Here is an 11,149-nt window from a genome sequence, read left to right on the forward strand (position 1 = left end):
AGGAATGTCTTCAGGTAAACCAGCCGCCTGTTACACGAGCTGTCTGGTACCAGCATCTGACGCCCCGGGCATTTCTCTGTAAGCACAACTGGAATCAGCAGTAAAGATGATCCCTCTGCCCTTTTTGTTGGGGTTTCTCTTTTTCCTCCTCTTTAACTCTTCTACTTTTTTTTTTTTTTTTAAACATTGGTTGTTGTCCACTGAAGTTTTACAAAGCCACCGTAAATCATAAAACCTCATACAGGAAAATCTATTTCAAGCAGCACTGAAGCATAACCAATGTACAGCCTCAGGTCCGAAATGTAAACTGACATTTTTTTTCACAAGGTTCACGTTCCAAACTGAAGCTAGAAAATAAGATTTGTAGGAAAGAGAGAAAAGCGATGCAGGAAGCTGATCCCACTGCTCAGAGCAAAACAAGCGGAGCTGTGAGTGATGAGAATCACAACTGGGACCTGACAAACATGGGGATTAGTCACAAATAAAATATGTGGCACAACTGGTTCAACTGACACCTATTCACCTTCAGAGCACCCAAAATCCCAGCGCAAACTGCTGAAAGCTGGTAGTATTTTCACTGTACATTCAGGAGAAAGAGGAAAGACTCTCAAAGGGAGATGGAAGAAGGACAAGAAGAATAAAACTGCACCACGGTGGGTATGACCTCAGTGGTAACGGCCAGGAAAAGCATCAGGCAGGAAGAAAACGTGGCAATGCCACAACTTGGCACTGCCTGTCGCTGCCAAGCGGTTCCACAGACCGACACTTTTCATGACGAAAGCTGCTCTACCATGTGAACACTTTCACTGAGGGCTGCAGAACGAGATTATTTCTGCAACAGAAGCTGATAGAGTTGGAACAATAGCCATAAAATCGAGGTATTTTCAAGTACGATGGATCGACTTCAAAAGTTTGTACCACAGGAGTCACTGAAATGAAAATGTGACCCTTTGAGTTAAGTAATTCTGGTTTAATACACGAGGTCAGCGGCACTAACCCAACGCTGAGGAGCATGAGCCAGGCCCTGCGAGCAGTAAATCTGTCCTGCTGGCGTAGTGACTGCGCGGGACACAGCGGGTCCCTGAGCTCAGCTCAGCTCATCGTTCCTTACATTGAAAGTTGGGGAAGAAAAGGTAAATTCTCTTTTTTCCCCTCCCTGACACTTTACATTCATACTACGTTACAGACATTACGTATCAGGTTTGGTAACTAACACTAAGTTGTGCTTTCAGTCCACAGCAGCACCCAGAACTAAACTACAGCCCACGGAGGCGCTGCTGTGTGGCAGGAAGGAAACATCCCTGCTGACAGGAGCTCCCCGGCTCTTGTCAATGACAGTACTACGTGTGCTGGGACCAGCCTGCTACAAACACGCAGTACCGCGGCCCGTTCAAAGGAACCTACCCCAAACCCACGCTGTACCGACCCCGCGAGAGACAAACCCAGCGGGCAGCGCAGCGAGGCTTCCAGAAGTCCCTGAAGTTCCTCGGACTCGGGCGGGGAGGAGAGGACTTGCTGCGATACTGTCAGCAGAAACATCAATATGATGTTTCTCTATTTATTTTTTTAAAAGAGAACAGTGCATCTAAACGGAAGGGGAGAGGTGAGGAGGTGGTTGTTAGTGGTCAGTTATTTTGGAGCATTAACCTGGGAGCACAGGGATGAAACAGAGCAGCTGGTTTCAGTCAAATCCAGCAAGAGTGACCGTTTGTTCTTCCACCCTCTCGGAAAAGCTGCTTGTAACGGAGAAAGTCCTCCCGCACACGAAGGACGTGAAATGCAGCTGTAAAACACTGAAGTACAAACAACCCACAGGCAAGGCAGAACGTGCCATACCGGGGCTGAACCCTCACACTTCTGTGCCCTGATTTCGCTGACGAAACCATGGCTGCGTTCAGCGCTCTCAGAGACGCTCCTGGGGGTCTCCGACACCTGCGATGCTGGTGGTCGCTGCAGTCGTAATTACTCCTGCCTGCCGAAAACAAAGGAGATGTGGCGGTGGGTGTACCCCTTCCAGAGCTACTGGGGTGTTACCAAAACTACCCCCTCTCAGCTGAACACGTTTCTGTTCTCTCTCTTTTGTCACCTGCAGCAGGGACTATGGCCAGCCAGAGGAACCTCTCCTTTCCCCTGCACTCACCTGGCATACCCGACAGGATTTTATGCATCCTGCCTTTATCACATTCTTTGCATGCAACTTTTTTTCAGGAGCTAAAGAAAAAAAAGTCATTTCAGAAAGCAAAGAGCAGCCCAGCTTTAAAGCCACAGGTAGCAGGGGGTGCAGCCTGAATTACTGCCTTTACGCTGCCTGGATCTCAGCGTCGGGGCGGAAGAGAACACCACGGAGCTTGGTCGGGCACTTGGACATGTGTTTCATCCGTATTCCGCCTCATTTTCATACACCTGTGTTTGTTTCACGTTTCATTCCGAAGCTTTCAAAAACCTGGCATGTGAACACCGTTTGGAAGTGGTTCTGAAGCGACCAAACCATTTCTTGTTCCTACGTGGACAAGAGCTTGTTATAACCACGTGCGGCTGAGCTGCTTTTAAGGAAAGGGAAAAATCAGCCACAACTAGTTACAAGAAAAGTTACTGAATAAGAGCAAGTCCTTGGAAACCTTTAAGCCCTCTTGCTGTGTTTCTAGAGAAGGGATTTAGAGTTTTAGAAGGCACAAAGACCAGCTCTGCTGGTGCTGAATTCCTGCACGCGTCCTGTCGTGTTTACTGCTATCGTCCCCTTGAGGTCCCCCTCCAGAAGACACTTTGCCAGGAAGGAGGTGATGGATTCTACAGCCACCTTTCACCAAACACCGCCTGAGGCCCACCACGGGATTCACATTAGAAATGCGGGTTTAGATCGATGGGAAAAATAGTTCCAGTACTCAACAGATGACAGAACCACCCAACAGACGTGGGTGAAGCAGGAACGTTCAGTGCTCAGCACCGTGCTGAGGAGAAGGGAGAGTAACCTGCCCGAAGCCTGGGAGACCTCGACTCCTACCCACGAAATGTCAGCCACAAGACACTCCACAGCGGTGGCTGCCTTTCTGCACCGAACGACAGAGGCTGGTGTGTAAGAAACCTGTCTGCAGCGCACGGTTTGTACCAGGCAGTTAAATGTCCACTCTTAGGGACAGAAAGTCTCCTCAGGGCTCTCTTCTGTCTCACAAACGCGTTTCCACTGGTAGCAGAGGCAGAGAAAACGGAGGAAAAAGGATCTAGGACGTAGGCAGGACCTTTGTCACCAAACGGAGACTTAGTGGGTAGTTTCTCATGACGTGCACAACTGCCCCTGTACTCACTGTCAACACAAACGGGCCGATAAACACAAAAAGGAGATAGAAAATGGTAAGAAATCGCCTTAAAGACAACATATGGATACCTGGAGCATGCACCTAATTTGAACGTGAGTGATGGAGTTGCCAGGTCTGAATCATGCAGATAAAAAAAGACTCAGGTCTAGAACAATGCGGATCATCCTGCCAGCAAATCCTCAGTTCCGTCGCACAGGACAAACCAGCGACACATTCCTTTGACCGCAAACGGAGCGAAACGAAGGAAAAATCTGTTCACCTCATTGTGCTGGAACCCCTTTAAACCACCAGCCAATACTTTTACTGAGGAAGAAGTTTGAATAAATTCAGTACTGTCTCTTCAGCGTTATGGGACTAAAACTACCCCTGTGGAGCGTAAACTCCAAACACGACTGTCAGAGCTAAACTTTCAGTGCATGTTTCCAACTCATGTGTTTCAAATTTCCATCTTCCTTTCTGACTTCACAAACCCACAATTTCCATCAAGCACTGATCCAGGAATGAGTTGGTCTTTTAGCCCTAGGAATTAATGCAAACTGCACTGTGACAAGTTCCCTTTTGCATTTTAGGTGCCTGCAAGTAACACTGGGCTTAAAGGGCGCTATAAGTCAAACTCTAAGACTGTTACACTCAAAAAAAATCTATGGCCACAATATTCTTGAACCTTGATACTGGCAATGCGAGTATTTTATTGTCATATCCAGCTGCACATGTGTATATGCATGTTCAGCACTTTTCCTTTCAACACACTTAAATCCAACTATCAATTTAGTGCCAAATTTCAGTGGATTCGTCTCTCATCGAGTTGAGCTGACTCAGAACTCCTCAGAACTTCTAAGCACGTTAGAACTTGTCAGAGAAAGTTGGAGAATCAGTCTCAAAATAAATACCATCCCCAAGAATATTATGGCTTGGAAGAATTTCAAGAACTCGAGTCCCTGATGTTTGCAAAATGAAAAGGCCTTTAGAGACGCACTCGCATCAATATTCTTACCGGTTTTGAATAAAAAATATATATTATTTATAAAATAAAGAGAGCAGGCCAGAAAGATTGGCCAGAATCACTCTATAAAACTGTTCTGTTCACTCTGTAACTGAAACTTATAAAGCCTTGGACCATCTGGGTAGCAGGATTCCTGGAGAAGCACTTTAGAATGCAGATGCCCATCAGATGATACTCCATGATGTTTCCTCATCTTGAAGATGCACTTGTTTGCTGCCCCTCGAAGCTGAAGTCCATGCCAAGAGAAGGGACGTTGACTCCTGAGAGGGAAGCTGAAATTTCAATAAAGAACACACAGCTCTAAGCACTGGTCTCTGAGCAACAGACAGCTCTGTCTGACCTCGGCTCTGAGCACCGGCTTCAAGCCGTGCAGGGAAAACGCTGGGTTCTCACTCCCTCAGTGGACTAGCAGCTTGACACTGCCTCCCTGGCTATCGCCGGAAAAATTCTTTGGGGGTTTTTCTTCTCAGTGGAAGAAAATGGAATCACATCTACAACAGGCAAGAAACAGCCTTATAAAACTGCCCTGTTCGTGTGTGGATAGCAGGGCTTTGGCACACACCACAGTCATTCAGCGCCCACAGAAAAGAGAGGGGCAATTTCTGTCTGCCTGGTCCCCTCCCGTGAGTGGGACAGCAGAGGCTGCTCCTGGAACCCGCCTCAGTCGCAGGCTGAAGAGGACCCAGCTGGCAGCTTACTGCAGCAGCACGTGTGCGGGGTATCTCCCCACGGTTATGGAACCAGAACTGATTACAGACCAGTGAACATCCTGGTAGCAGCATCTTCCCCAAACTGCAGCATCTGTTGTTGTACCCGAGTTGCTCTGGGATGAGAAAAATCCACAGCTAAGAGCACAGCAGCTGACGTGGGCCCTGCAAGTTACTCCTGGTCATCCCTAACTGCAGCTTGGCTGTTCTCACCTTCGGTTTAAGACTGTCTGCACCTTCCCACACCTTTCACGAACCACTGAACAGACTTTCAATCTTGTAACTGTACCAGTTAGTGGCAAGAGTCCTTCTTGCCTTATCTATCAGTGGATCTGCCAGGTTTGTATCGTCCCCGTGCTTTCGGCTCTTGTGTTAATAGCGTCAACACCCAGCCCAGGGCTACTGGATAGCCACCAGTTTAGGTTCTCTTAATATCCTTCTGGACAAGGTGGAGGATATTTACTGGTGAAATACTGCCCTGCGTAGATGCATCAACATGATGCACCCTCTGGTGAGGGTCACGGCCACACCGCTCCAAAGGCAGCGTGAAGGTCTGCACCCCGCAGCCTCCAGCACGCAGCTGACCCTGCCCGAGCACCGCGGGGCAGAACCCGTTCGACCCATCTCCCCGCAGGGCTGCTGCTCTGAAGACAATGAGGAAATAAACACTGACCTTTCGGAGCAAGCTTTATACTGCGGCGTTTTCCAAGTGCTATGTCTCCCTCTCTATGGCAAGGGAAGGAGCTTCACCAGAATCTACACAATGAAAAAAAGTAGTTAGAGGTCAGTCAGTCTGGTTCTCTCACTGAGAATGCATTATTCACTGAGTATGGGAGCGTGTCTTCAAGAATCACTCCAAATAAAAATAGACAACCACTTGTCAGAGAGAACTGAAGATCTGGTTTTCAACTGAGATTACTCTATTATTGGCTTGATCCACTTCGTAACTGTGTCACACACTTAAAAGCCACAAGACAAATAAAGATCTTTCAGATACAGTGGAATATTTCAGGCTTTTCTAGTAGAAAACTATACTGGTTTACTTCTCCTCTGTAACATGGAAAGTGAAAACTCCAAGCTTGCAGACCTTCATTTCTGGTGCCTTACAAAAAGGAAAGCAGCACTGAGAAAACAAGGAGCGTTAAAAGATCCCTATCTAGGGCATTTTTTTTTTAATCTCCAGCTCCCACCTTTACCTCACAGACACTGCAAAATGTTTGGCTATAGTAAGAGGTTCTAATTTTACCGATATTACAGTTCTACAGCTTCTTGGAATAAGATTACAAACTATTTTCTCAGAGAAAGAGTAGAGGAACAGAGTATTCCAGCTGGAAGGGACCTACAACAACCATCTAGTCCAACTGCCTGTAAATGTCATTTATTTTATGAGCACTATAAATTGTGGGACTTCATATCAACTCCAGATTCAGATTCTGGGGTCTGATCTGGGCAAATATCATCTCGCTGGCAAACGTTTTCATACTTCAGAACTAGGTTTTTATTCAGAGAATTGATACTTTGCGAAAGTTGGACGAAGTTCTGAGTCATTCTTAAAGGAGTTCTTTTAAGCATCATAAACAATACACAGAGATGCCACATTTAGTTATTTTTAAAGCCAATTTGTCACAAATACGAGCTAATTAAAGCGGTTAATCGGAAGAAAAGCCGAAATGAGTCTCTTTACTCCTATTGACAAAATCCTAGAGTGTATTTTCCCAGCAGAACATGAAGTGGAAAAACCACAGAGTGTTTATTTTGCAGCGGAATAACCTGAACAAACAGCTGCAGGTACTGCACAGCAGATACTGTGCTCTTCGGATTCAAGAGCTCGTTGCACAGTGCAAATAACAATGTCCCCGCGGAATGGTTCCGTGATCCCCTTTAACCAAGGCTATTTAGTTCTCCAGATATACTTGCTCAATCCACTAATTAGAGTAACCTGAGAATTAATTAACACTTCCACTATTAAAGGGAAAAGAAGAGTGAGATTATCACATTTCTTTTCAAGGGAACCTGTGGATGGCATCCTTCCTCCATGGGGAAAAAAATATGAGCCCTTGCTTAACTTGCTGACAGGATTCCTGAACCCTTAAAGATGGTAACGGGGGTCTCTGACACGCCCCTGACATTCTGACTGTGTTCTCCAGAGACCAAAGCCTGGAGATGTATACGCAGAGAATAAAAAGCAAGTTCAAAGAGATAAAAGCAACAGTAAAAATCGTTAAACTCATTTTGGATCCATCTAAAATCATCAAAGAACAGATATACACATAAAGCCTTTGTTCCAGCAGGACATGCAGCACGGAGAAGGAACATTTCCATTTAGAAACCCATCAAACGCAGCGTACCAACGCGCCAGGGCACCTGGCATTGCTCTCAGCACCCAGCCAGGCAGGCAGCGAAGCTGAATGAACTTCTTTACTCGAGCAATAAAGCTGAGCAAACACCGCATCGAGCTGCTTCCTCACCGCAGCCCTGCGGTCAGGTGTTTGCCTGCAGGTTTTCACAAACTCTCAGAGGATAAATGCACCTTAAATAAAAAAATCTGATCGTTTTTACAGGCACAGCTTTACGTCTCCAATAACTGTGCTGCATGCAGCAACATTTACATATAAATACACCCGGCTCGTGGAAACCTCAATTCCTCTGCAACGTGGAACAACCTCTCAGCTCATTTACCTGCAAGCAGAAAGCTTTACAAACCAGGAAGAGCTGACTCCAAAGTAGGGCTTGTTTTCAGTCTGTTTTTAGTCTTTAGTTCACTAGTTCGGTCAGAGCTGCCCAAGGACTCAGCCCACAGAACCTGATTTGATTAGCTCTTACAATTCATCCATTCGTCCCTGCAGGTCAAGACACATCTCATTTCCTTTAGTGTCACCTTACCGTGAGGTTCCTCCTCTATTCCATCGTCTTCCCACTGCTCTTCGTTTGCTAGGAGAGGATTCTGAGCTTCAGACAGAGCTCTCATGGGGAAGAAATGTCCATCACCCTGGCTGCACGGGGAAAGGCAGAGACAGACACTGAAGGATGACAATTTCTAGGTGTTTATCTGCAAACTCTATCTGTGTTTTCAATGTTTACTTAGAATTAGTTTTAAAGTTTTAAAAAATACTGTGTTCATTTTTGTGGCAGCCCAAATACCTGGTTTTACTAGCAAGTAGTTTTGGTCTCAATTCCTTCAGGCTCTTTAGAGAGTGGAAGTGCAAACCTGCAGCCTGGAATGAAGTCATTTCCAGCAGACCTTCAACACGCCTAACTCGATCAAGCCATTTAGATGCAAAAAATCCCAAGAACAAATTATCTCATGGGCAGCTAGAAGCGAGGGGGAACTAAGGAGAATATTTCTGCAGAAGGAGCAATTTATACCACAGCAAGTTGCCCTTCCAGACTTCCGGTGACCAGCGCTACCACAGCGGGTGTGGGTGTTTGTTGTGCATTTACAGCGGTGCACACCAGCGGCCAGCCCAGCAACAACCACAGGCGGAACACACCAGCCAGTCCCTTCGGTCAAGCGGATCGGCGTGGAGCGCTGATCATTACTTACCTAGAGGCAATGGGTAGTAACCAGAGCTTCTTCTCTTCTCCAAACACTTGCTGGAGGTTCTTTACAAAGCCAAGATTGAATCCGTTCTTATCTGGGCCATTTTGAAACACTGGAGCCGAGAAAGCCTCTACGCACAGATGCAATTTCAGTGAAAAAAAAGGAAAATCAAGGCCAAACGCTCTGAAACAGGACTGTGCATGTTGTAGCCATCTGAAGACAATACGGTTTTTACAAACCAGCTTTACACAAGGTTTGAAAAGAAGAGGGTTTTTTCACTTTTCAAGCCTGTAAAGGTTGGGCTTGCAAGTGAACCACGTGGAACCGTCAGACTGAGCTACAAACGGTTTGTTTAACCTAGAGAACAGTTAAAAGGCCTTGGCAGAGACTTGTGGAAATTCAGCACGTAGAAATTCCTGACTAACAATCCTGCAGAAGTAAGTAGGTTGGTCTTCAATGCATATTTCAGAAGAGGCACTGGAGATTTAAACGGCCTCAATTCATTAATGGGATAATGAACAAGCATTAGGAACAAACATATGCAAATAGATCCTCCGTTACTGTGAGACAAGAGAGGAGAGGAGAATCTGAGCGCACCTGAAACAATTTTATCTGCTACACTGCTGCAGAGCTCTGATGTTTTGGAACAGACGGGATTCAGTGCCCTCTGAAATACGTTTTAAAGTTGATAACCACACAAAATCTGAATGTTTGCTCAAACTCGTGATAATGTGTGTTCTGTTATAAAACTTTATCCCAAAGCTTTAAAAATTGAACAATGTTTACCAGAGGAACAATAAAGAAATCACTCAACAAAATTCTACTGCTGGAGACTTTCATTTGCTGGTTTTACAGTCACTACTTTGTCTTTCTCCATGAAGTCGGACACTGTTTCTCACTAAGCTGGTTTAGGGTGCTCTCAAGCATATGAACATAAGGAACCATTACTCCTGAAAAGCTGCACTCATTTCTCAGCAAAGGTAGCCATGCGTCTACATAACGGGTTTGTAATCGGACATTTACACTTTGAGGCTCTTGTTTCCCTAACAAAGCTTTGGTCACTCCAGCTAACACACGCAGCTCATCTGAAGTGACAAATTTTGCAGCACTCTACCAAGACCTTAAATCTTCCTCCCTCATATCCAGTGGGATTGTACTGAGGTAGAACATAAATGTATTTCTTTATTTCTTCTTACAGCACTTTTGGTGTCTCTTACTTAAAGAGGAGACACGTGAGCCTTACCTAAAGTAGATCTGTTTCTACTAACGAGCCAGCAATGGTAGCCAAAGAGAAACAGAAGGCTTACGAAGAACATGATCGCCACAAAGAGAAGGAAAAGGACATGAAATTTGGAACGTCCATTAGTCAGTTCACCCTGGAAAGGAAAGCAACACAGAATAAGTGATAGGAAGAGAGAAAAGCTGGGGATTCTTTGTTCCTTGGGAGAAGAAAGATATTCTCTCAAAATCCTAGGTGGTGCTCTCAGACTTGCCCACCCAGCACTCACACCTCACTATAAAAAGCAAGAGGAGACACCGAAGTGCTGCGGTTCATTCCCCCTCCTGCACCCAGGAGAGCTCAAGTCTCTGCACCTTCCTTAGCACAGGGAACAACCTGCTGGTGCCCCACAAGCATCCCCAGAGACATTTTATGTATGTCGTAAGCCACTAAAACAAGGGGAAACTAATAAAGTACCACACATCAAGGTTAAGTTACTTAAAGGTGGTCACACTGAGTTCCAGCAGAGGGGGCAGAAAAACCCTAGAGGCAAGAGGCCAGTCTCTTACTGGGACTGTCAGCTGTCATCGCTTGCATAGGAAGGGCCATCAATAACTGAATATGAAACATATTTGATTTCGGTTGACTTTTAAATGGAGAAAGGAGTCACGTGGGGATCAGAAAATGAATGGGGATTTTTGACCTTATTTTTCTGATCAGTAAACACGTACAGATCAGTGCCGGGATATTACACTTCAATACCAAAGATTCTGGGATACAAACGTGCAAAGACAAGAACAGGAAAAGAATAGAACTTCTTTGCCAGAAGCTGACTCTGCAATTTGGAATTCCTAAAGTCTATTTGCTTCTCGCTTTGAGCATGAGACGCAAAATGTGAGTTATACTCAAAAAAGGGCCCAGGAAAACACCGTACGGAAGAAGCACAGCCCCTGCTGAAAGCCCAAACAGCGCCAAGAGTGACTAAAACCCCCCAGACCCACAGGATCTGGAAAAGTGACCAGAAGTCACGACTTACTGTCCAATACTTAACGAAGTACTTGAAGACCGTGGCAGCGATGTACAAGCAATACAACAACGAATAGGCCAAGAACAGCAGAAAGAATTTGTAGTTGGAAAACCCAATGCAGTTATTCACCCTGGAGAAGAAAAGCAAAGGCGCGGTCAGGGTAGGGACAGCACAGGGTGTGACAGAACCAGCACGACAGGTCAGGGGGTTATTAACCCTCTCGATGATCCAGCACCATGTCGGCACTACATGGCTCCCCTCAGCGGCACAAGGCCGTGGCACAGGAGTCTCGGGGCTTTCCCCTTGCAGAGTTGTGGCTGGGCCAAGCCAAAAGCCAG

General features: G+C 45.9%; 1 protein-coding gene across 1 annotated transcript in view; it reads right to left on the reverse strand.

Moving 5' to 3' along the window:
• Window positions 1-5,736: 5,736 nt before the first annotated feature.
• ZDHHC15 (zinc finger, DHHC-type containing 15) overlaps window positions 5,737-11,149 on the reverse strand; it is a gene marked incomplete at its 5' end in the record, with an annotated part of 10,493 nt that continues 5,080 nt past the window's right edge. The window contains 5 exons of the mRNA XM_010141546.1: window positions 5,737-5,780; window positions 7,908-8,017; window positions 8,569-8,695; window positions 9,809-9,941; window positions 10,821-10,941. Of these exons, the coding sequence (XP_010139848.1) occupies window positions 5,737-5,780; window positions 7,908-8,017; window positions 8,569-8,695; window positions 9,809-9,941; window positions 10,821-10,941 (535 nt within the window). The remainder of the gene's footprint in view (window positions 5,781-7,907; window positions 8,018-8,568; window positions 8,696-9,808; window positions 9,942-10,820; window positions 10,942-11,149) is intronic.

The sequence above is a fragment of the Buceros rhinoceros genome, unplaced genomic scaffold (genome assembly GCF_000710305.1).
Source record: "Buceros rhinoceros silvestris isolate BGI_N320 unplaced genomic scaffold, ASM71030v1 scaffold18808, whole genome shotgun sequence".
Taxonomy (NCBI): Eukaryota; Metazoa; Chordata; class Aves; order Bucerotiformes; family Bucerotidae; genus Buceros; species Buceros rhinoceros.